General features: G+C 42.9%; 1 protein-coding gene across 4 annotated transcripts in view; it reads right to left on the bottom strand.

The window, feature by feature from the left end:
• Positions 1-706: 706 nt before the first annotated feature.
• Positions 707-25,420, bottom strand: part of TMEM164 (transmembrane protein 164) — a 241,658-nt gene continuing 216,944 nt past the window's right edge. For 3 of the 4 annotated variants that reach the window (XM_036271273.1, XM_036271274.1, XM_036271275.1), the window contains 2 exons: positions 22,636-22,736; positions 19,774-20,962 (listed from right to left, as the gene is read on the bottom strand). In XM_036271273.1, coding sequence (XP_036127166.1) covers positions 20,756-20,962; positions 22,636-22,736 — 308 coding nt within the window. In that variant the 3' untranslated portion in view covers positions 19,774-20,755. Of the gene's footprint in view, positions 871-19,773; positions 20,963-22,635; positions 22,737-25,420 lie in introns of those variants that run through there. The other variant, XM_036271272.1, reaches the window with a different exon arrangement.

Genomic DNA, 25,420 nt, shown 5'->3' with positions numbered 1-25,420 from the left:
GAAGAAAATATTGGAAATGGGCATTTTATATGACATGTATGGCTTTAAAATATGAAAATGAGCAAAAAAAAAAAAGAGGTTTATGTGGGTCTGTAAGGTATGGCTGTGGAAAGATATTGTAGTAGTTTTGACACTATTGTTATTACCTTTAAAATCATTTACCCAATAAAATGTTAAAACTGAGTTACCATTTGTTGTTTCTTTCTTTAACCTGCCTCATAGGATGTTGGTCTCATGGGTACTTCTTACTAAAGCACTCACAGTGGAGGACTTTGAAATAATAAACTTTGGAACCGGCATTAATTTATTTGCAAACTGGCACTTGGAATACCTCACTTACCCGCAGCTGCTCCCTACCATATGATTTGCCTTTTTTCATCTTGCCTAGCCCTGAACCCTAGCTTGGTGAGATAGTCTAGCCTTTTTATTAGACAATCTACCCTAGTCATGAATCTGAGACAAGCACCCAACTTGAATTTATGGGGCAACTTAACTATGCTTAAGTGCACTCCAAATTTCTTCCAAATAATTGTTTTATTGGGTGTTTCCCTTTTATAAGCTGGTTCAGGGCAGTAGCATTGCCATTCAGTGAATCCATCTGATGAGGTAGGAAGCCTTTCTTTTGCCATCAAGGCTTTGCCATTTTTCACTATAGGTCAGAATCTGAAAATACCCAAAATATGGCCCCTTGGAGCTGGTACACATTCATACACACACCAGGCATACCACAAGTTAAACTTATTACCTGTTAACTTTTCCAGTTCCAGAGCAGGATGAGATGAACTCTATTCCCAACTTGAGCTTGGGGAAAACGTCTGAATATATGGCAGAACAACTGGTGCTCCTGACTTTCAAGGGTTAGAGAAGAGTCTGCAGTAAAAAAGGAATATCTTGCTGGGCTACCACTACCAGCTGTTGCCTTATTTCTTTCTCTATAGAAAGGCCATCAAGGACATTGTTGAAATACTTTGGCTTTTTCTAAATCATTTCCGGTCTCAGTTTCATCATGCATATTTCAGGATTAATTACTAGTGAGTATATGTAGGGCAATTTTCTGTTACATTGCCCCAAAGCCCCGTTTCCCATGTGAATTTGATGACACGTGCTTATGTCAATCGTAGTGACTGAGCCATCTCAGATCCTAGAGTATGATTATGGTTTGTGTAGTGCTCCATTAAGGCAGCCATCTGCTCAAGGTTTACTCAGTTTCATTATTCATGTTTAATGGTATATGGGCTTTTTAAGATGATTTAGACAATATTAATAGGTTCAGGTAGAATTAGGTAATTTTCCTAATTACACACAACATTCATTTTTAAAGCATTAGTGGTTAACTCAGTGGTCTGGACAGATTTCAACTTCAGTAATCACACTGCCTACCTAAATTCTTCCCAGAGTTTCAGCGTTTCCTCTTTAGATTTCATGCCCCACTAGGCACCTTTTAAATAGCTCACTGCTTCAGAGGGCAAGCCTGGCTGTATGGCATGAGACAGTTGCTCTCTGTTGATGGAAAATACTGTCATATCCAAGGGGTCCTATCAGTGTGAGCTGGGGAAAGTCTACTGTGAAGAAATCACACCTAGATTCAGAGCTGCCAGTCAGGAGAGTCAGTAAATGATTGCCCATTAAGAGAATGGCTTCTCCCACCCTGTGCAGCTCTGACTGCATAAGCTGAGACGAGTGTGGATTTGGGCTAAACTCTGATGGCTTCCCATCTGCTTGCCCAGGCTTTTCACCTGAGGAGAAATCGTTTATTGAAAGGACACAACTGAAGCAGGCCTTGAGCATACTACTTTGCCTACTACATTAAAAAGCCTTTCGTGATCCTGTAGCCCATGGTACAATCTCCTGTTTCAAACCCCAAGCCTGTTGAAAGAAATCAGAGGAAACCGCCTTAGGTTATAAGCACTGTTCTGAAGCAGATCTCCTTGTCCCAAGAAGTTGATTACATCTATATTTAATATATTATGTTCAGAGTGTAGACTATGTATCTCAATTTGTTTAAATGGACTGACCCGGAGGGCATGCACTTCATATAAACAAACATTGACCTGCACTTGCTGATTTCCATCATGACAAATGATTGTATTAGTCCGAGAAAGGTTAGATGTGAGATGTGCTAAGTGTGGAGCACGTGCTGGGCAGCTGGGCAGTGGCTGCATTACTTACCTGTACGCTCACTGCCTGCCCTGGAGTTCTTGACGTCATGCTCCCGTCCTGAAAGGACACAGGCCAGTCACAAGGGACTGGTAATTTGTTCAGCCTTTAGTCTCCCTCCACAGCGGAAGAACCCTTTGCTTTTTAATTAAAATCTTAGCTGGCCCCTCGTGTTAAAAATATGAGATTAAGCACAGGTTCTTATTGTTATAAAGTGCAAACATAACAATTACTTATAAAGTTAATGCGAATAATAAGGGTATTTTGATGACTAAAAATTTGTAATTGAGGTGACAGATGACAACGGCATTTATACTCTCCATTTATTTATGTATTCTGTTTTGACTGTACAACAGCAAGAAGGTCCTGATTTGCAGAGAAGAGGCGATATCTCACTTGCATAATTTTGAGAGTGGGTACATACGTATGGGCCTAAATCGTAAAATTCCAGTGCACTCAACCAACCTCCTGAGAGAGACCTGAGAAGGCCTACAAGAAGATCAGGCAAGAGAAGCATTACTCCTGAGATTTGAATAGAAATGAGTCAACATGATGGCTCCTGCTAACCCACTGGTGCTCTGTGATCACCATTCTGAAAGTAACACATTGAAGTGTTTCTGTTAGGTGTTTTTTTGGTTGTATTACAGTTTGTAAATATTACACATTTAAACCACACGCACTTTTTGAATTGAAATGTTTATGGAAACTTGGATCAGTTCCAACAGAATGCCAAATCCCACAGAACAATCTGAAAACCACTGCTAGAGCCCCAACAAGCCTAGTTATTTTGAGATGCTTTGGCAAGCCGTCATTTCATCTTTTCCATTTTGGCCTTTTCCTCCCAAATGTCAGACTCAACGTGATCCATCAATATTTACTAAGTGCTTGTACCCCCAGAGGCATGGCACCATGCTGGGTTTCAGAATAAATATAGTATCATTTTGTAACACAGATTAACAGTCTACTCTGAGCTAAGCATTGTGAGGGGCGTACACGTTTTGTCTAGTTAGGAAAAGTCAATCACACTAGGGCCCAGGCAACATCAGCCTGGCTTTACAGGGTTTCCCTAAATGGTTTCTACTTCAGAGTGCCATTAGAGCAGGGTTGTGGCTGTCCCTGTTGGGAAATGGCATTTCTTTGGTCCTCCAACATGTCAGCAGCAAAATCCACCCCACAATGGGCATGGTCATGATTTGGTGAGTGGAGGAGGAGATTGTTTCTGTTCCTACAATGTGGCTCTCTTGCTCCCTACCTAGTGGGAACGTGCAAGGTGATTGGGAGAGAACTTATGTGATTGTATAAGCAACAGATTTATGTATATGCAAAATGGCATGTGGTGGCTGAAAGTTGTATTTCTTACTACAAAGCTGTCCTCTAAAGGGCATCAGGCCCTTCTCATGACCAGGAGAGAGAGAAGAGCACAGGTAGATACTAGGCACTTTGCTCTAAGAAGCTGACTTGAGGTCTGAGGAGAAGAAATTATAGCATGCCTATTGTTTGAAAAATTATCCCATGGGGGGATCCACTCATGGGGTAGGAGGAGGGAAAGGATACTAAGGGTAGACTACCCAGAGAGGAAAATCAGAGTAACTTTCTGTGTCACCTGCTACCTAAGAAAGGGCAGGAAGGCAGAATTTGGTATTGTAAAACAGGAAACAACCAGCACACAACAGGATGTTTAAATCACATTTTAGCTGACAGGCATCTGCTGAGAGTTGTAGCTATTGCCTGAACACCAGGCAGATTTGAAACTAAGAATTGCTATAGTCTCTTTTCATCAAACCAGCATTTCCATTTAAATGGTATTCTGGATTGATTCAAGGTTACCATGTATGTAAGTGGATTTGTGTGTATCAGCATAGGAAACAGAGTTGGGCATACAGCTGGATAAGGCAGTCATATACCCCACTCCCCACATAATTCTGGCAGAGTAGCCAACATTTCCCTAAACTTTCTCCACTTCAAACATTCAAATGAATTCCAGGAACTCATGGACACATTGCCACTCTGCTGGCACAGGCCTCGGCAATGGCCCCTTTCCCAGAATTGTGGTCGGGGTGGCCATAGTGACCTCTGTATATGAAACCATGCCCCTTGGTGACTTGGTTCTTGTTTATCTGGCCTAGCATATGTGGTCCGTTGTACTCATGAATGATGGAATTTAAAAGGGGAACAAGGTGTTAATCTGGTTATTCAAACAGGATGGGATTGTTCCTGGGTAGATGGGCCTAATTGGCCCCTTAGTACTCAACTTGGATTTGTACCATTCCAGAAGAAACTGTGGCCTTGAATAGGGTCAAACAGAAATTGCTAATAGTCAGCTCTAGGCTGGGAAAAGGCAGGCAACAACACCCTTTGGGCTAGAGAAAGTTATACAGTGAATCCTTCAAAGGGGTTCACAGGGCACTTAAAAGTTAAAAAGAAATTCCTTTCTTTCCACTTCCTTTTTTTTGCCATTTTCTTTTATTGAGGTGAAATTCATATAACATACAATTAACCACTTTAAAGCATACAATTTAGTGGTATTGAGTGTAATCACGATGTTCTGCTACCAACGACTCTCTCTAGATTTAAAACATTTTCATCACACCATAAAAACACCCCATCCCCATTAAGAGGCTGCTCCCCATTCCTCCCTTGCCCATCCCCTAAGTAACTCTAAATATGTTTGTCTGAATTTTTAATGAGGGTATATCATACAATTGGTGTCATACAATGTGTGATCTTTTGTCACTGACTTCTTTTACTTAGCATGTTTTCAAGGTTCATCAAAGTTTTAGCATGTTTTAGTACTTGGTTCCTTTATATGGCTGAACAACATTTCATTGTATGTATATAGAACAATTTGTTTATCCATTCATCCATTGATGGATATTGGGCTGTTTCAACCATTTGGCTCTTATGAATAATGCTGCTATAAACATTTGTGTCTAAGTGTGTGTGGATATATGTTTTCATTTCTCTTGGCTATGGAATTGCTGAGTCATACAGTAATTTTTTTTTTTAGGTTTTTAATGGTTCCATTAACTGTTTCCATAGGGCTTGCATGCACCATTTTACATTCCCACCAGTAATGTATGAAGTTTCCAATTTTTCCACATCCTCACCAATTCTTGTTATTATCTGTCTTTTTGGTTAGAGTCATCCTAGTGGGTGTAAAACAGAATCTCACGGGGGTTTCGAATTGCATTTTGTTAATCACCAGTGATGTTGACTATGTGTCTATTGATCTTTTTGAAAAATGTTTATTCAACCCTGGCTGGTTTGGCTCAGTGGTTACAGCGTAGGCCTATGGTCCAGAGAGGCCCGGGTTCGGTTCCTGCTAAGGGCACGTATCTTGGTTGCAGTTTGTCCCCAGCCCTGGCTGGGTCGTGTGGGTGGCAGCCACTCAATGTGTACCTTTCATGTTGATGTTTCTCTCTCTCTCTCTTCCTCTCTCTCCCTCCCACTCTATGTGAACAAAAAAAAAAATGAAAAAATGTTCTTGGGTGAGGATTAAAAAAAAAAAAATTAAAAAAAGAAAAATGTTTATTCAAGTCCTTTGCCCAGCTTTTTATTGGGTTGTGTTTTTGTTGTTGAGTTGTAAGAATTTTTTTATATATTCAAGATATTAAACCCTTTATCAGATAAATGATTTGAAAATATTTTCTCCCATTCGGTAGTTAGCCTTTTTCACATCATTGATAATGTCCTGTGACAAACAAAAGTTTTTAATTTTTGATAAGTTCAATTTATCTACTTTTTTCTTTTGTTGCTCTTGTTTTAGGTGTCAAATCTGAGAATCCATTGCCAAGTCTTAGATCATGAAGATTTACCCCTATGGTTTCTTCTAATAGTCTTAGTCCTTATATTTAGGTTGTTGATCTATTTTGAGTTAATTTTTGTATGGGGTGCAAGGTTGGAGTTCAACTTCATTTCTTTTAATGTGGTTATTCATTTGTCCCAATATCATTTGTTGAAAAGACTGTTCTTTACCCCATTGAATGGTCATTGTGCCCTTGTTTAAAAATCAATTCACCATAGAGATTTGGGTTTATTTCTGGACCCTTATTTCTAGAGAGTTGATCCTTCTGTCAGTAGAAACCTGTTTTGACTACTCTAGTTTGTAGTAAGTTTTGAAATTGGGAACTGTGAGTCTTCCTGCCCTGCTTTTCTTTCTTACTATAGTTTGGGCTACTCAAAGATACTTGAAATCCCTTATAAATTTGAGGATTGGCTTTTCCATTTCTGAAAAAAAAATTGGAATTTTTATAGGGATTGCATTGAATCTGTAGATCACTTCAGGGACTACAGTCATGAGCCACTTAACAATGGAGATACATTCTGACAAACCCATCCTTAGGTCATTTCATCATTGTACGAACATTACAGAGTACACTTACAAAAATCTAGGCAGTGTAGCCTACTGTACAAGGAGACTATATGTATACCACCAATGTATTTGCAATCCATCATTGCCTGAAACATCAGTATGCAGCACATAACTACATTGCATCTTAACAATATTAAGTCTTACAATCAATGAGCATGAGATGCTGTCCCATTTATTTAAGTCTAATTTGTTTCAGAAATATTTTGTAATTTTTTATATATAAGCCTTTTACCTCCTAGGCTAAATTTATTCCTAGGTATTTTATTCTTTTGGATGCTATTCTAAATAGAATTGTTTTCTTTACTTCCTCTTGGAATTTTTCATTATTGGCATATAAAAACACAACTAATTTTTGTTTGCTGATCTTATACCCTGAAACTTTATTAGCTCCAGTAGTTTTTTGTGTGAATTCAATAGTATTTTTTATTTATACACACACACAGGGCAAAAGTAGGTTTATAGTTATTCATATGGAAATAAAACAATAATTAATAAATAATAATATAGTTGCATACAACTGTAAGCCTACTTTCGCTGCTGCTGCCGCCCTTCCCCCCATAATTATCTGTGAATATAGTTTTACTTCTTCTTTCACATTTTGGATACCTTTGATTTCTTTCTCTTGACTAATTGCTCTAGTTAGGACTTCCAATGTTGAATAGCAGAGGTGAAAGCAGATATTCTTGTCTTGCTCCTGATGTTAGGGGGAAACATACAGTCTTTCACCAATGAGTATGATGTTAGCTGTGGGTTTTACATATATGCCCTTTATCACGTTAGGGAACTTGTCTTCTATTCCTAGCTTGCTAAGGGTTTACATCATGACAGGGTGTTGACTTTTGTCAAATGTTTCTTTCTGAGTCTATTGAAAGGATTATATTCCCCATGTGTTCGATTAGTGTAAAATCTTTACATGTTTGGTAGAATTCACCGATGGACCTTGATAGTTGGGAGGTTTCTGATTACTGATTCAATCTCTTCACTTGTTAAAGGTATGTTCAGATTTTCTATTTTCCAGAGTCAGTTTTGCTAATTTGCGTGTTTCTAGGAACTTGTGCATTTCATCATGACTATCTAATTTGTTGTCATGCATCTGCTTATAGTATTCTCTTATAATCCTTTTAATTTTGTAAGATTGGTATTAATAGTCCTGCTTTCATTTCCAATTTTAGTTGTCTTCTTTTTTCTTAATGGGTCTAAAGATCTTTGATCTTTTTAAAGAACCAACTATTTCTTTCACTGATTTGTTTTTCTCTATTTCATTTATCTCTGCTCTAATCTTTATTATTTCCTTCCTTCTATTGGCTTTAGGTTTAATTTGCTCTTCTTTTTCTAGTTCCTCGAGTTATAGAGTTAGGGTGTTGATTTCACAGCCTCCTTTTTAATGTAGGTGTTTATAGCTATATATTTAACTATGAGCATTGCTTTCACTATATCTCATAAGTTTTGGTATATTGTATTTTCATTTTCATTCATCTCAAAAAATATTTTATAGTTTTCCTAGTGCTTTTTTCTTTAACCCAATTGGCTGTTTAAGAGTATGTGGTTTGCCCAGCTGGTGTGGCTCAGTGGTTGAGCATCGACCCATGCACCAAGAGATTGCCAGTTCGATTCCTGGCCAGGGCACATGCCCAGGTTGTGGGCCAAATCCCCAGTGAGGGCCACGTAGGAGATGGTCAATTGATATTCTCTTTCATCAGTGTTTCTATCTCTCTCCCTCTGCCTTCCTCTCTACCTAAAATCAATAAAGAAAAAGAAACATTTTAGGAGTATGTTGTTTAATTTTTTCATATTGGAATTTTTTTTTAGTTTTCCTTCTGTTATTGATTTCTAACTTCATTCCATTTATTCAGAGAAGTTACTTTGTATGATTCAAATCTTTTCAAAGTTACTGAGAATTGTTTTATAGTCCACCATATAGTCTATCCTGGAGAGCACTACACGTACACTTGAGAATGTGTGCTCTGCTCTTGTTGGATAGAGTCTTCTGTATATATGTCTTTTAGGTCTATTTAGTTGATAGCAATGTTTAAGTCTCCTATTCCTTATTGATCTATTGTCTAAGTGTTCTATCCACTATTTAAAGTGGGATATAGAAGTCTCCACTTATCATGGTAGAACTGTCTCCTTTAAATTCTGTCAATGTTTCCTTCATATCTGTTAGAGCTGTATTGATTGGTATGTATATAATTGTTATATCTTCTTGATAAATTGATCCTTTTATCAATAAAAATGCCCTTCTTTGTCCCCTATAACAATTTGCTTGGTATTACTTAGCGATCCCAGCTCTATTTTGATTACTATTTGCATTGAATAACTCTTCCCATCTTTGTGTCTAAATTAAGTCTCTTGTAAACAGCATATAGCTAAATCATGCCTTTTTAATACCCATTTTGCCAATATCTCTCACCTTTTGTTTCTTTCTTTTTTTAATCCTCACCCAAGGATATGTTTTCACTGATTTTTTAGAATGGGGTGGGGGGGGGAGAGAACAATGTGAGAGAGAAACAGTGATCAGTTGCCTCTTGTACCCTCCCCAACCAGGGATTGAACCTGCAATCTAGGTATGTGCCCTGACCGGGTATCAAACCTGCAACCTTTTTGGTGTATGGGATGACATCCCAAACAACTGAGCAACCTGGCCGGGCTTTAACCCATTCACATTTAAAGTGATTACTTATAATGAAAGACTTTTTTCTGCCATTATAATATTTATTTTCTAAATGTCACATTGGTTTTGCTCCTCAATTCCTCTAATAATGCATTCTTTTGTATTTGTTGGATTTTTTTTCTAATGCACCATTTTTATTCCTTCTTCACTTACTTTTTCTGTATGTTTTATTTATTTTCATAGTGGTTATTCACAGGGATTGTAATTAACATCCTAAATTTTAACAACCTACTTTGCTCACCTTTTGCTTTTCTTCTTTCTTTCCCTTTTAAATAAACTATTAGTTTAGAGCAGTTTTACACTTACAGCAAAGTTGAGCAAAATGTACAGTTTACATATACTCCCTGTTCCCCACCTCTTCCCACATAGCTTCCCCTACTGTCAACATTCCACACCAGAGCTGTACATTGGTTGCAGTTGATCGACCTACAATGATACACCATTATCTTCCAAAATCCATGGTTTACATGAGAGTTCACTCTTGATATTGAACACTCTAAGAGTTTTGACAAATGTATAATGAAATGTATCCATCATTATATCGTACAGGGCAGTTTCACTGCCCTAAAAATCATCTGTGTTTCACCTAATTATCCTTCCCTCCCCACCAGCCTTGGCAACCATTGATCTTGATCACTCCTTTTCAATAATTATAATAGACAACATTTGGTGAGCGCATATGTGAGCTAAGAACCATGCGATACACTTTCCAACAACTTTGTGAAGTTCTCACTTTACAGAATATGAATCAAGTTCAAATAGTTTATCAGTTATCAAAGGCCACCAGCTGCAAATTGGCACAGTCAGGATTCAGATCAAGTTTGTCAGGCTCCAGAGACTGAGATTTTTATAATCCACTCTTCTACTGTCTTGATAGAATGAGGATAATGGTGACAATGGTGATAGCAGTGGTGATGGTAATGGCAGTAGTAGTAGTATCTAACATTTATGTAAACATCCTTTACAATGTGCCAAGTGCTTTATGTATTCAGTCCTCACGCCAGTTCTATGAAGTAGGTACTATTATTTTTGCAATATTATAGATGAGCAAACTGAGGATCAGAAAGGTTAAATAACAATCTGCTTCAAAGGCACAGAATCTTCTCAGTGTGAGCTAGTGACTATCATTGAAGACTTCATTTTGATCATTCACTATCTTTCTGTAGGGCCTGGAGATGACAAAGACATAGGACAAGGTCTTTCCCTGAAAACTGATTAGTTGGTTTGATTCTTTTTTTAAAAAACTTCCCTGAGGATATGTTTTTTATTGACTTGAGAGGGAGAGAGAGAGAGAGAGGAAGAGAGAGAGAGAGAGAGAGACATCAACGTGAGAGAAACATTGATCAGTTGCCTCCCATACACATACCGACCAGGGATCAAACCCACAACCTAGGTATATGCCCTGACCAAGAATTGAACCCACAACATTGTGGTGTATGGGACGATGTTCCCACCAACTAAGCCACACCAGTCTGGGTTAGTTGGTTTGATTCTTGAAGTTCAAAATCCAGAGACTTAAACTTGTTATTTGACGCTTTCTTACATAAGGGCACATGAGGTTTGACAGCATTGCTCTAAAGGGCAGCAGACTCTGTCCTGGCTGTCTAGCCTTAGTTACTGTCTTTCTTGTCACAGGAAGACTGCCCCCAGGCTTCTGGGTACACAACCAGGGCTCAGAAATAGCCCCCTAATCGGCCTCATCAGCTTTGAAGGAGGCCACTGAAGGAGGGACCTAAGTAGGCCAACACTTTAACCCAGTTACATGAGGGCAGCTGTAATCCAGGCTGATCATGTCTTGCTAAGCTCTTGGGTGGGTAAGGGGGGGAGGGGCAATGTCCAAACACTGCTTCCTGTGCCTGTGTCCCTGGATCTCACTGGAGTCACTCCTTCCCCTTCTGGAAGAGCTTGGCCTAAAAGCTGAAAGGGACAAGCTTACTTAGAGTGGCTGCTAGGACTGAGGGAAGATTGGTGGTAATTTCCAACTGCAGTGAATGTCCATGGCTTAGGCTACCCTTGCTTAAGGCGGTGCTTTAAAGGCCCACTAACTACCCTTCTTGTACCTTGTTGGAAGAGGTAAGGAAATCACTGTCTTCCTCTGTGAGGGCCAGACAGCCCAGGGAGTTTGGGTCAGGCTGTGCTCCTTTCCCCCACTCCCCTCCTAGCTCACCTCTGGCAATGACTAGCCCTAGGGATTCCCCGAGGAAACAGGTTGAGCTGTCTGGCCAGGCTGTGGTTGGGAAATAAAGAAACCAGAGCTATTGGGGATGGCTGGCCTGGCTTGTCTGGCTCCCTCCCCAACTCTTCTGGCTTCTTCCATCCTCCATCCCTCCACTGTAGTTGGCATGGTAGGCTTCCTTATGCAGGTGTACTCTGCCTCTTTCCTCTCCTGTCCCACAAATCATCTGCCCCAAGAGACAACTCAACAAAACGGGGCCCCTTATGGTCAGGAAGCAGAAAGCTTGCCTGGCCTGGGTAAAAGCTGACAGGGAAGAGGATAGAGTGTTAAAATGAAGCTATATGCTAAAAGTTTGTTTATACGTTTTTCCAAAGGGGTTTTCTCTAGCCAGGTAGGTGACTTTCATGGAGAAAAAGAAAAGAAAAAATAAGTTAGCAATCATGGAATTTCAGTGATTCAGATTGTAAAATATCCACTTCTTTATGTACTGGGGAAAGAGAAAAATAAGTTGCTGATTAAAGTATGTCATGCTATTGTTTATACAATGCACCCCCAAATTTAGAGATATTAAAACGTAAAAAAAAAAAGTGTCTTAAAGTCAATGAAATTGACTTAAAAGTGAGGTATTCCTTAAAAGTGAGGTATCACCTCTCCTCCATACCCTGCAGACCCAACCACATGGGGGCATATTAAGACACAGTGGATGAGTGAGTGAAAACCACAACTAACCTCTGGGCTCTTAGAACAAGCACAGTAACCACACTGTCAGTAAATAGAAATCCCTTACATTGGACAGAATTTGATCATTTAGAAAGCCTTCTCACACCCATTTATCTCACTGAATGCCTCATAGCTTCCCTGGAGTTCAGAGAGGTATGACTTGACCAAGGACACTGAGGACTTAAGAGGGGATAGAAAACTGGAACTACAGGCCCCATCTGCGGAGTCTTAACTACTACACTACATGCTTTTCCAACTACTACACTACAACCACTATCTAGGATAAAGGTAGACACAGAACCAGTGAGGGTATAAATAAGTGGCTTTGAAACACTTTCCCCAATGAAATTATTTGCAGATTCTCTAGGTACAAAGTAATACAATTCGTTTTGTTCTGGGTGAAGCAACGGGAAAGGCGAGAAGAACCCCAACCACACTGCCCTCACCCATCCCTCATCTAAGTGGCCTCTAAGGCACCCCCCACCCCTACCCCAGGCTCCCTGAAGCTCTGAGGAACAATTTCCAAACCTGTGAAGTAAAGGTGCTTCAACTGTATAGGTAATATTTTCTTTCTTAAGCTGGACTTAGATATTTATCCCTTTTGTTATGTCTTAAAAGTTTCACTAGAAGCCTAGCTGGTGTGGCTCAGTGGACTGAGGGTCATCTCATGGAAGAGAAGTCCCGGTTCAGTTCCTGGTCAGGGCACATGCTCGGGTTGCGGGCTCGATCCCCAGTAGGGGACATGCAGGAGGCAGCCAATCAATGTTTCTCATATGGATGTCTCTATCTCTCTCCCTTCCTCTCTTTCTAAAAAATCAATAAAAACATTTTTTTTTCATTAAAAAATACACACTGCTGTAGATGTTTGGTTCAGAGATGACTCACAATCTGGAAACTTAAAGTAAAAACAAAACAAAACAAAAGTTTTCCTTGAATTACTGGCTAGGGTGAAGCTTGGGCACTGAAACTGTCTTTAAAGCTCCTCAGGTGATTCTAATATGCAGGAAAATTTATGAACCCCTGTATTAGTATTATCTTGTCAGCTCTAACATTCCAGAAATCTGAGAGTATGTCCTGGAGTGCATAGGAAGGCCCCTCCATTCTCAAGGAGAATATTGGAAAGCCCAGGGTCTTTCTAAAAACGTAATAGCAAAGGAATTGGGGGTCTTGGGAACTAGGGGGAGAGGAAGGTGCAGCTGAAGGGATAGCAAAAGCAGGCAGCATCTTTATAGGCCCCTTGAATAGAAGAGAGGCAGAAAAGACCAAGGATAACTGGTCATTGGAGCAGAGGTACAGCTGGGGATGGGTCCTTGAAAAGGAGAACACCTATGGGGCTCTGCTGTGGGCTGTGTCACCTATCAGAGACACATCAAGGAAATATCACTCTCCTTGCTAAGACCTGCCTCTTTGTCAGATGCTGAGGCTACCAGCTGGCTGGGATGTAAGAGAAGCTGCACAGAAGTCAGGAAGTCAGCTGTGAAGGACAAAGCCCTTTGTCCTTCCACTAGCAACAGGAGCAACCTTCTTTACTGCCTCCCTGGGAGATATTTACGAAACATCACAGACATGTGCAATCTAGATGCTGGGCAAAGGCTGACTGGTAGAGGGCAGGGTACAGGTAGTAACAGAGAGTCCTTGACTTTGGATTAGGCCAGGTTTGCCTGTTGCCAAGGTAAGCAAATCACATGTCTTCTGACAAAGCCATAGCATTTGTCAAACTGACATCTGTGTATCTCTGTTCCTCCACTGGCTTTGGCAAAAATTCACTGGGGAATCAGATAGTAACCATCCCAATCTGCTCCCTACCCCTCCAAGGTATTCTATGCATTCTATGGGCTCGTGGTGCTTTTGCCATGTAAACACCAACTCTATGTGCCCCAAGAAATGGAGGGGTGACTCTGGTGGGGATGAACCTAGTGGGAATAAGCCAATGGTAAGGAAAAGCAGATGGATGATGACTTCCTCACCTTCTACCCAGAAGTCGGGGGAAGAGTCAGGGGGAATAGATACTGTCTCAGTTCCCTTTCTTCCCAACACCACCACCTCATTTAGGATCCCAACCACAGAGAGTCTTGCAGAGAAGCAGGATGGGCCCTCAGCAAGGAGATCCAGATGCTAGAGCTTGAGATACCTGGGCAAACAAAGGCACACAGCCTGTGCAGAACTCATAAGATAGGCGATAGCTATATGGCTAAGGACTCCCTCTCAGGTAACAATGGTGCCTCCCACGATTTCACAGCACTCCACAAGATCATTGTTTGCCCATCACCTTCTTTGGAGCAGGTCCTGTGCCAGAGGTTGGAGAATAAGTCAGACCCCACCCTGCCCCCTCAAGGAGCTCAATGTCCACAGAGTGAGAGAAAGCCATAAGGAATTCAACAATAGGGAGCAAATGGCAGCCCAGGAGTGAGCACTAGGTGCTGCGGGAGCCAAATGGAGAGGAATCTATAGTGAACTGGGGCTCAAGGAAGACTGCACAGGAACTGGCCCTCGAGCTGAGACCTTTGGATAAGAAGGGGGAGTGGGGAGGTGAGAAAAGAGCACAGAGAGAAAGGCAAAGGAGCTGGAAATGGCATGGCAGGAATGAATAAAGTATGTATGCCTTGAGCAAAGGGACTCTCCCAGAGTATGGTTCGGGGGTGGGGGCTGGAGATAAGAAGATGAAGCCTAGGTGTTTATAGGGCCAAGGAAATGAGGCAGTCAGAAATGCATTTGGAAGACCCTGCAGTAGGGGAAAAGACTGGAGCAAAGACAAAGACAAAAACACTAGCCCAGGGAAGAGGGAGGGGCATGGCCTTAGTCACTGGTACTTAGCTCTTCCTGAAAAGGGAGACACAGAAAGGTCATGGGCCCAACTTGCTTCCCAGCCATCCAACAGCCTCTTTCCTTCTTTCCTCCTGGGCCAGCTCTAGCCTGGACCCTTGTACCCTCTCCCCGCACACTCCTATGCCTTTTCAACTCTGCTCCAAGGCTCACCAGGGTCAGGCTTGCTGACAGCAGAAAAAAACATGGGCTTGACTCCTCTGTGTCATACAGTCATGGGTCTCCCCTTCCTCTCTCTTGCCTTCTACATAATTTCCCAGCTCTCCTCCTGGATTTCCTCCTGTCTCTTTCAGGGCTGAGGCCTATGTGTAAGGTCTGCCCAGTAACCCCAGCTGCCTAAACAGGCCATGGAGTCTGGGAGTGAGTGTAAGGCACAAGGGTTTTGGAGTCTAACAAACTGGCTTCGCAACCCAGCTTCTCCATTATTAGCTTTGCCTGTCAGGTGGGCACAGCATTACCAGTCGACTCACTGTGTTTTTGTGGGGATCACAGGAGGTACTATGTGTGGAGGGATTTAGCATTGTACCTCGCACATGGCTGTAGTTACTGCTTTGTAGATGGAGAAACTAGGGTGGCAAGAGAATAAATGACTTGCCCTGCCTGGTGGTTTTGTGCCCCAGGATCACAGGGCCCTGCCTCATTGACAGCCTAGGTGCGCAACCACTGGTCAATGAGGAGATCCACCAGCACTGGGGGCCACTTTGCCTAGCTGTGTCCCTTCTAGAAGTAGCAGCACCAATAAAACATCAAGGAGGGCCTCCGTCTGGTATAAAGGTAAGCTGGGCTAATGACACCCACCATGGGCTGTTCGGTGGCTAGCCCTGGACAGGCAGGTGTGTTCCCAAAATGCAGGGTTATCTTGTTCAGTTCTCCCAATAGCATAGCACATTCTGATCTGTGCTGGGCACAGGCCTGTGTCGAATAGTGCTAGCACAGAGCCAGCCCTCAGGGAAATTGGGATGAGTGAGCTTGAACATGTTGGTTTCAAAGTTGCCTTCTCTGACTCAGTCATACAGACTGGCCCCATGCACCATGGGCACAGTGAACACAGCAGATGTCCCAGCAGATAAGCCTTAATAAGAGTAAAGGACTCCCTGGGTCCCTGGAAACCCTGCTGGAAGCAGGCAGCACATGGGAATTTAAGGCCACAAGTCCTGCCACATGGATCCCAGGGCAAAGCTGTGCTGAGAGTGCCAGCTGCCCTTTGGGAGTCTCCTCCATAGTGTGGGGAACCAACAGCCCCTTCTGTATACTTTTCAAAGCAGAGGGTCTTCGAAGAGTGTTCTGGGAAGCAAGGCCAAGACTCCTAGGTTCTCATAAATATTTTAATAACAGTAAATGAAGAAAACATTCTAACAGTAAGTCCCATGATGAGGGTTACTTTTGGGATCTTCAACAACAAAACCCCTAAGACTAAAATATTCATACAATGCTAAGTACACAAATTAATGACCATTTATTTCCAAAGGTGACTGCAGAAACCATTTTGGTACAATCAAAAGGTTATAGAAAACAGGGAAAACATTACAAAATGCCCCAAGAGGTGAGGAAACTGGTGGGGGCACAGAGCGCCCAAGAACCAGCTTGGCAAAAATACTCACCCTGCCGCTGTTTAGGGGAGATTATAAAGACTGGTCCTAAAGGGAGCCATAGTACGTTGCAATCTGTCTTGGGAATGAGGAAGGATGTGGGGAGGGGAGTGGTAAGAGGGACAAAGGCATTTGCCAAATTCCTGGCAGAAATAATTACAGATCAGACTATCTCATTCTCTCCACCACAATAACACTAACATAAAATGAAGAATTCTTTAAAATATCATACAAAACTGATACCAAAAGAAAGCCAGTTTCCAAAACAAGAGCTTTACTTAAAATGACTTGTTTTGTTTCGTGCCACTCAGTAGCAAACCAATGTACAAAAATGTCACAGACAAGAGCAATAACTATGACTAGGTTTTCCTGAGCACAAACTGGCTCAGTCTATATACAGAAGAGGAAGGCTCACTACCAATCAGGACTCTACCCCCCCCAGAGGGCAGGGCAGGGCAGGGCAGGGCATGCAGCAGGAAGAACCCTTCTCAGCCTTGTCAAGGAGCATGCAAGGGCCTGAGGGACCCCCTCTCTTATGCCTGCCCCAAATTTACCAGAACCAGCACCACACTTGCATCTTATCTTGCAGTGTCATGCATAGCCCTTCTTTTCTCCTCCCATACCTCCCCTTCAGTCTTTCAAAGAGCACATGATCAACATCTACAGATACAGGGAAGTCTTTTTGGCCAAGGGAGCAGTGGGAAGGGCCTTGTGCCACCCACTTAGCCACCCAGCTTACTCAGAGGACACCACCCTGCCCCAACACCAGTGCCAGGAGACCTGCTGACAATTTGTTATTTTGGGGAAGCTGTGCCCACTCCCCAAAACACTGAATAATCAATGAGCACAAACAGCAAAGCTCTAGCCAAGGCTCCAGCAAGACAGATGATCTGATACCAAGATTTGTGGTACTGGACGGTAAAGTGCGCTGACTACCCTACTTATCCCAACCACCCTGCAAGCAGCTTCTGTGAATGCTGAGAAGTTCAAGGAGAAAGAGGGAGTATTGCCTTGTGGGGAAGAAGTCTGTGCTTTTCTCACAAGCTCACAGAGGTATGCATCCCTGGGAATAAGATGGGCCAGATCATCTTTGGTGTGCAAAACCAAATACTGAGACTGCAAGCAGGCATGACCATATTTCTGCTATTCTGAGCTGATGCCACAAGTTGGGCAGCTGACCAGACTGTTCTCATTGGCCCAGATTCTTGGCCAAGGCTACTCAGGGGCTTGAGGGAACGCTCATTTCTCTTCTAAGGGCTTTTTAAAAAGAAACTGTCCACTTCTACAAACACTCTCTCAAACAAACATCGAATTCCCACATGCTGGCTAATGACATATGGAAACTTGGCCAGGATGGTTGGGGAACCTCCTTGGCACTGAAAGGAAAGCCCTGGGGAGGAGCTGGGATTCCTGGGACCAGTGGTAAGAGTGCCACCCTCCAAGGCAGGTTGCCATGGTTCTGGCCAGGTTACCTTTCTGCACGGGCTTGGCACAAGGTAAGAGTTAGGTACAGACCAATTCAGATATACACTGCTCCCTGGCACCTCAAACAGAGCCCCTGACTCCCTGTGAAGCCTCCGAACTAGGCTCACTCTCTGTTCCTTCTACCTACATGTTTCTTGAGCCAATCTGGCCCTCAGAAGCCATGTATCTCTTCTTCATTTCCTCCTTTCCCGGACAGATGAATCTGTTTCTGGCCTGGCCAGGGCAGGCATATGACTTTCACTTTCTTCTTTCCTTCCAAGCAGCAGAAAATGGCAGCCAGATTGGGACACTGAGCTACAGCCAGAGCAAAAGCAAGCCTTCACAGGCATGGCAACGCAGGAACAGCTCAGACTGACTGGCAACCTGTGCCGTGCCATTCAGACAGAGAGAAAGAGAGCTCATTCAGAGTCACTTATGCCACTGTGGCCAGCTGGGGCACAGCATCTGCCTACAAAGACTCCATGTACTGGCACAGGACAGGGCAGGCCCCCAAAGGCTTTACCCATGGCTTCCTTCCAACTTTTCCTTTGTAAAGAAGCCAAGGGGCACTGAAGCCTTGCACATTTCCTCATCAGCCCATCCTACACACAGCAGTTTGATGGTGGGCAAGGCAAATCCAGCCAATCAAAAGGTACCTCTTCTGGAAGGTAACCCTAGGGTGAGAGGCACTAAGAAAAACGTGTCCAAGCCCTCAAAGACAATAGACAATGAAGGTTACATATCATGAGAAGCTCATGGGGACTAAGAGTACCCAGTGTTCTCCCTCATGTTCCCCCACATCCTGGGGATTGATTGCCTAAGTGCCAGCAGGCCTCTGCAAAAGGGTGGTTCCATGGTTGCTTCCCTGGGCCTCACCTTGCTCAGAGAGACTCTCCTACATTCTCCTGCCTCCTGTAGGTCCATTTGCTAAAACCATGACCAGTGAGTCACTTAAGCTCAATCTATATCCAATACAGTAACACCTGAAATATTGGAACTGACCCAGGGCAACTGGGTTGCCTAGAGGAGGAGATGGAAGGGCAGGCCCACCAGAGGAAGTCACTGAACCATCTTTTCTATTCTTTTTTTTAATTTTTTTATTGATTTATTAGAGAGAGAAGGAGAGAGAGAAATGTTGATGTGAGCAAAAAGTATACATTGGCTGCCCCAAGCATGCCCCCTGCTGGGCATCAAGCCCAAAACCTGGGCATATGCCATAACCAGGAATAAAACCGGTGAGCCCTCAGTGCATGGGATGACTCTCAACCAACTGAGCCACACTAGCTAGTGCTCTTTTCTGTTCTTAAGCAAATCTGTTCTTAGTATAACCTAACAAAGAATCAGCAAAAGCCCAGCCAGTGCCTCCCTTCTTGAGATCCATGCATAACTGAGCTCAAGTCTTTCAACAAAAGGACTTCCATTTGAAGCACTTAAATCTCCACCCATGGAGACCTGATTCTTTCATAGCTCCCTTTCTACCTAGACATGAGCTTTGGAGTGGGTAGGGTGGGGAGCATGTGATGCTTCCCATGCTAAACAATTCAGCTCTGACTCTGGCTATAGTGATGACATCTGGTCCTATGAATACAGCACCAGCAGGATCTTCCCCAAACCTGGATGATGATATATTCTATAAAACCACAAAATGTATCAACAAGAGCCCCTCCAGAGACAGGCCCTGATGCAAGGATTCTCCAAGCTCAAACATCCAAAAACAAGTGAGGAAGCAAATAAGTCAAAAAAAAAAAAATATATATATATATATATATATATATATATATATATATATATATTTAGAAAACAATAACAACAACAAAAAACCCAACTCTAGCTCATCCTTCCCTGAAGCTGCCTTTTAAAAGAGACAGAACATTTAAAGGACACTCAAGATTAAAGTGGCATCTATTATCAACATTAAACTAAAATGGAACATATGATTCAAATCACTATTTTCTGAAGTTACCACTTCTATTGGCTAATTTCTATGCTCATTTCTGATTGGAATATGGGTCAGTTCTCAACTCTCACAGGCAGAATGTACCCAGGGTCCTGCCCAGTATTAGCTGTGGACATTTTAACCTTGTTCACTTTGGATTTGCCATTGCAGTAGCTCTCTATCCTCCTCAATGGAATTAAGCCCTTGGGCCGGGTAGTGCCCTACCTCCCACTGCAGGCAGCCTCCTGGAGAATATGTCTGGTTGGCTGTTTGTTCTGAGTCATAGAATACCAATGGGAAGAATCTGGCCAGTTCTATTTTGGCCATGAGCTGGGAAATCCCTTGGCTCTTGGCTTTCTGCTGGTATAGAAACAAGGCTCCAGTCCCCTTATGGTGAGGGCTGTGCTGGAGACAAAAGGGGACCCCAGCAAAAACCTGTTGGTCCCTGGCAGTGGGGAAATGAAACAATCATTCTCATCACTGCGATGCCAAAAGAACTGCTGCTTGTTGTTACCGTTCTTCTCAGCCAGTTGTTGTTAAAGCACCAACAAGCAGAGTGAAAGCTACTAACTACTGTCTCCCCCATGTAAGGCCACTGGGAGCAGGGAGAAAGAGCAAAGGGGAGGAGGACAAATCGACCTGTCAGCACTACACCCCAGGTTCCAGGTGACATCCTGGGAGGAAGAGTTGGGGAAGGAAGAGTGGTGGAAGAAAGGGACAGAGAGGAGGAAAAAAGAAATATACCAAATATCCTACTGCTCTCTCCCATGATTTCATTAAGAACTGGGTGTTCTCCAAGTCAAGTCAGGACTTGTTTCCTCAGTGAGAAAAAAAAAAAAAAGCACCTTCAGTCTATTTTCTTGGCTGGAAGCCGGAGCAAATCCAGCAGATATTTATACAAGGGCCCAACCATGTATGAGAACAGGATGACCAGCTTCCCGTGGGTCATGGTCATGAGAGTCTGGTGTCCCGAGGCCCAGATGCGATACCAGGGGCCGTAGAATGGGTCTGAGATGGCCGGACACAGCATGTTGTTCAAATTCACTTCGGTGACCTGCAGGGACAAGGGAGGTAGAGTGAGCGTTCACCATCCTTAGGCTTTCTCTGGCTGCTGCCAGTTCAGCCATGTCTACGTAAAGAGGGACTAGACAAGTAGGGATTGATAAATCCCCACCTGTTCATAATAGAATTTCTCTCCCCTAGGTTTTATGAGGGGGTCAAGGCTAGAGTCCCCCGGAGGTGATGGGGAAGGCCGTCCACTGGAAGAGCTGTTTGATTTTGCTCCATCTTGCCTTCTGGGTTGAGCATAGGGCCCATTGCTGTTCCTAAGCATCTACTAGATCCTGAAGAGGTGTTATGGGAGAAAAGAACAGTCAACAGCATGGTCCCTGCCTCCACATAACTGGCAACCAATCAAGTTGTGGTTATCAGTGCACCACATCTGACCTCAGACCAGGTGGAGCTCATTGGTTTTCCCCACCAGGAGATCTGCAGAGTGTACAGAATGGGGGCCAAGTCTTCAGGAAAGATTTCATGAAGGAAGTGGCACCTGAATGGACTCATGAAGGATGGATGGGGATCATGACAAGGAATGGAGTAAGCAGAGCCTTCCTTGTAGGAGGCATGGCCTGAGACAGGCCTGGAAGTGGGACTGAGTATGGTGACATGAGGACACTGACTCCTCTGGAATCAAGGAGATCCAGTGCAGTGCAGTATGAATAAGGGTGTGAAGGTCATACTGCTTCATTGCTATTGTGCAGGAAGCATGCACAGCTTTGGAAAGGAGCTCAAACCACACCCCAAAGTAAACCAGAGTAGAACAATATGCCAGGGTGGGGGAAGAGAAGGTAACTACTTCTACAAAGGCACTGGTGACATCAGTCACACACCCTCATCCTACCAGGTCCCATAATGCTCCACACCGGTAATGCTACATTACTGCCACTCGCACACAATACCAGGCATGTCACTCCTGCCCCAAGAATGGCCACAGCACTTTCCTTCCAAAGCCCTTCAAGCCCATTCATATCAAAAACAAGTCCTCACCTCCTGTTGTAGAGGTTGGGGGTTTTGTGCCAACCTGTCACAGGGGGGTGGACAGCTCTCTCCCCTTGAGGATGAGGTGACTCACCCAGAGCAGTGGCAGAGCTAGGGACTTGGGTCTCCTGACCTCCAGCCCAAGCCCTGAGCTCTTCTTATTCATTTTGCCACCAACAGACACCCATGCACTCAGCAATCTTGGGCTCTGGAAAACTCAACTACTGAGTCTAGCCATCATCCATCTTCTGGGCAGGTCTGAACATCCCAAAATGCCACAGGGGTACCCTAACACCACATTTCCACTGGCCACATAGCTCTGGGAATAGGCCCAAAAGCCTACCCAGGCCCAGAGTGAGGGTTAGGGTCCTGCCTCCCCATGGGATCCTACAGCAAACCACTTCCCAGTTGCAGCTCAGTGTTTGTGACCCAAGTGGCCATGAGTGAAAGGCGGCAGCCTTGCCTCCCCATGGATGAAAGAAACAGCCATTACTGAAGTATTCAGAAAACTCTTTAGAGAAGCCAAGGTTATAGATAATAAATCAGCAACCCAGACACAACAATCTGAAGTCCTGGCCTTTGGTACCTTGTATTTTCAAAACAAAACGATACACCAGCGCCAACCAGGATTATCAAGATTTATGGAGAACTCCAAACAAAGGGGATGTAAGGGGATAGAACCAAACTTACCAGGCCCAGGATCTGTAAGATGCTGAAGTGATAAAAGAACATGAGGCCAGTTGAAAGAAGGGCCCACCAGAAACTGCTGAGGGGCTCTGGGGTGTAAGCACCTGGAGGAAAAGGGGAGATGGTGAGATAGCAGGGTTGGTGACCCATTTTTCCTCCTTTGCCCCACGAGGTGCAGGTGCTGAGGCCACAGTTGCTGCCTGATGATTATCCCCTTTCACTCCTTAATGACAGCTACCTAAGAGACAGCCTCACTATCTGGGTACTCCAATCAGCCCCTTCCCAACCTCTGCGCTGTCATGTAATGCTAGAGCCATTACAAAAAGAGGAGTTATATATATATTGTAAAAGTAATAAAATAAAATGTGACTAGAATTGAAATATGCTATAATTGTAAAATACACAAATTTTGCATATGAAAAAGAATGTAAAATATCTTAATTTTTATATTGATTACATGTTGAAATGATATTTTGAACATACTGAGTTAAGACATCATTAAAACTTAATTTAAAAAAGCAATACATGCTCATTAAAGAATATTTAGAAAATGTTAAAAGGTAGAAACAAGATGGATGAAAAGAGGAAAAACATCCCCAGCACTCTTATTATCCAAATGCAACTACTGCTAGGCCAGGGGTGTGTCTCCTTGGTTCTTTTCTCTATGCCTTAGGAGCTCCTTTTCTTTCTTTTGCAATTACTAATTGGTATTTTACTGTATATATAATTGCATATCCTTTATTTCCACATGTTTTATCTTTATTTTTGAAAGTATTACAGATGTCCCCCCCTTTTTCCCCATTGACCTCCTCCTCCCCACTCCCACCCCTTCCTGCTTTCCCCAAACTGTTGTCTACATCCATTGGTTATGTATATATGCATCTAAGTTCTTTGGTTTATTGTTCCCAATCCTCCCATGCCCCTTCCCTCTGAGATTTGTTAGTCTGTTCCCTACTTCCATGTCTCTGGATCTATTTTGATCGACAATTTATTTTGTTCATTATATTCCACAAATAAGTGAGATCATATGGTATTTGTCTTTCTCTGAATGGCTTCTTTCGCTCAGCATAATACTCTCCAGTTCTCTCCACATTGTCTCAAAGGGTAAGATATCTTTTTTTCTTACAGCTGCATAGTATTCCATTGTGTAAACGTACCACAGCTTTTTTTTATCTACTCATCTACTGATGGGCACTTAGGCAGTTTCAAGATCTTAGCTATTCTAAATAGTGCTGCTATGAACATAGGGGTGCATATATTCTTTCTGATTGGTGTTTCAGGTTTCTTAGGATATATTCCTAGAAGTAGAATCACATTTATTTTAATCACTCCTTCATGTTTCAGAAGAGAAATGTCATTTATTGGGTATGGCATGGTGGTTAAGAATGTTCACTTTGATGTCAGACAGATATGGTTTTAAATCTGGATTCTATCACTTACTGGCTGTGTGACCTTGAAAAAGTTGTTCAAACTCTTCAAATGTCAGTTAAATTTTATCTAAAATGGGGATGATATTATATTATATCATATCATGCCACCTACTTCTTAAAGTTGTTGTGAGGAGTAAAGGGCATAATATTTTGACAGCTCTTAGAGCAAGATCTGTTACAATGTAGGTGTGCAATGCATGTTAGATGTTATAATCACCACATCATTATTATTATTGAAATAACTGAAGAATGTGCCACATCCAATGCTTGTACAATGTTTCAACTGCTAGATAACCCCTTCCCATGGTACAGCAAGAATGATATATGTTCTCTCTATCATCAGTAAGAACTACCATCCCAGTAGGCTTAGATGTATTTCAGAGCTTACAGGGCAGGGGTATGGTTTATAGAATGTTCTGAGTGTCACTCTGAATGGAGATTTGGAGGGGAGTGGTCCAGAACGAAAGGAACCTGGAACCCTCTACCCCTAGCAAGTAGGTAGCAACATTACATCCTGCAGTAGTATTTTCCCAAGTAAGTCTTTCATTGATTCATCCATTCATTCATCAGTTATTAGCACCTATTTTATTCCAAGCCCTGTGCCAAGCTTTGGGTATAGGAAGATAAAGAAGAAAGGCTCCCTGAAATCTCAGACTCACAGTCTGTCAGGGAAGAAAGACAAGCCAGTCAAGAATTATAAACTTGTATGATGGGTGCGGTGACCAAGGTCTGTGCCACATAGCATTATGGAAGGACAGAACTCAACTTTGCAGGGAAGGTGTGAAAACAAGGACTACTTCTTGGTTCCATGGGCACAGAGTTCTGAAGGACAAATAGCACTTAAGGAGGGGCCTGAGTATGCCAGCGCAGCAGCCTACATGAAGGCAGATGTGAGTGGGGAGCCAGACAATTCAGAGAACCATGGGTAAGAGCTGGGGTCACAAAGGAGAGTGTGCTGGGGTAATGAGCAGAAGTAAGATTTAAGAGATTGGCATAGCTGGCTTGCTCCAAGCTGGGCCACATAGGACTTTAGGAGACAGGCTGAGGGCTTTGGGCTCCATACTGTGCTGCAGGATCATGAGCTCAAATGTCTCAAGTCTCATGTAAGGAATCCGAAGCAAGTGAGTGACCAGGGACAAAGATACATTAGGGATGCTAGAGACTGGCCAACTGAAAAGCCCTTTTTAAAGAGGGCAACCACCACTCAGCTCCAGTCAATCATTGTCCTGCAGGGATGTGGGCCCAGAGTTGCCAGGTTTTTTTTGTTTTTGTTTTTTTTTTCACTTTTGCAAGAGAAGGCAGAAATATGAACTTTCAGGTAGAATTTCCTGATTTCTAAATGTTGGCAAATAATTCAG

The sequence above is a fragment of the Molossus molossus genome, unplaced genomic scaffold (genome assembly GCF_014108415.1).
Source record: "Molossus molossus isolate mMolMol1 unplaced genomic scaffold, mMolMol1.p scaffold_m16_p_2, whole genome shotgun sequence".
Classification (NCBI taxonomy): domain Eukaryota; kingdom Metazoa; phylum Chordata; class Mammalia; order Chiroptera; family Molossidae; genus Molossus; species Molossus molossus.
Note: the sequence above shows the minus strand (reverse complement) of the source record. Positions and strands in the feature narration are given on the sequence as shown.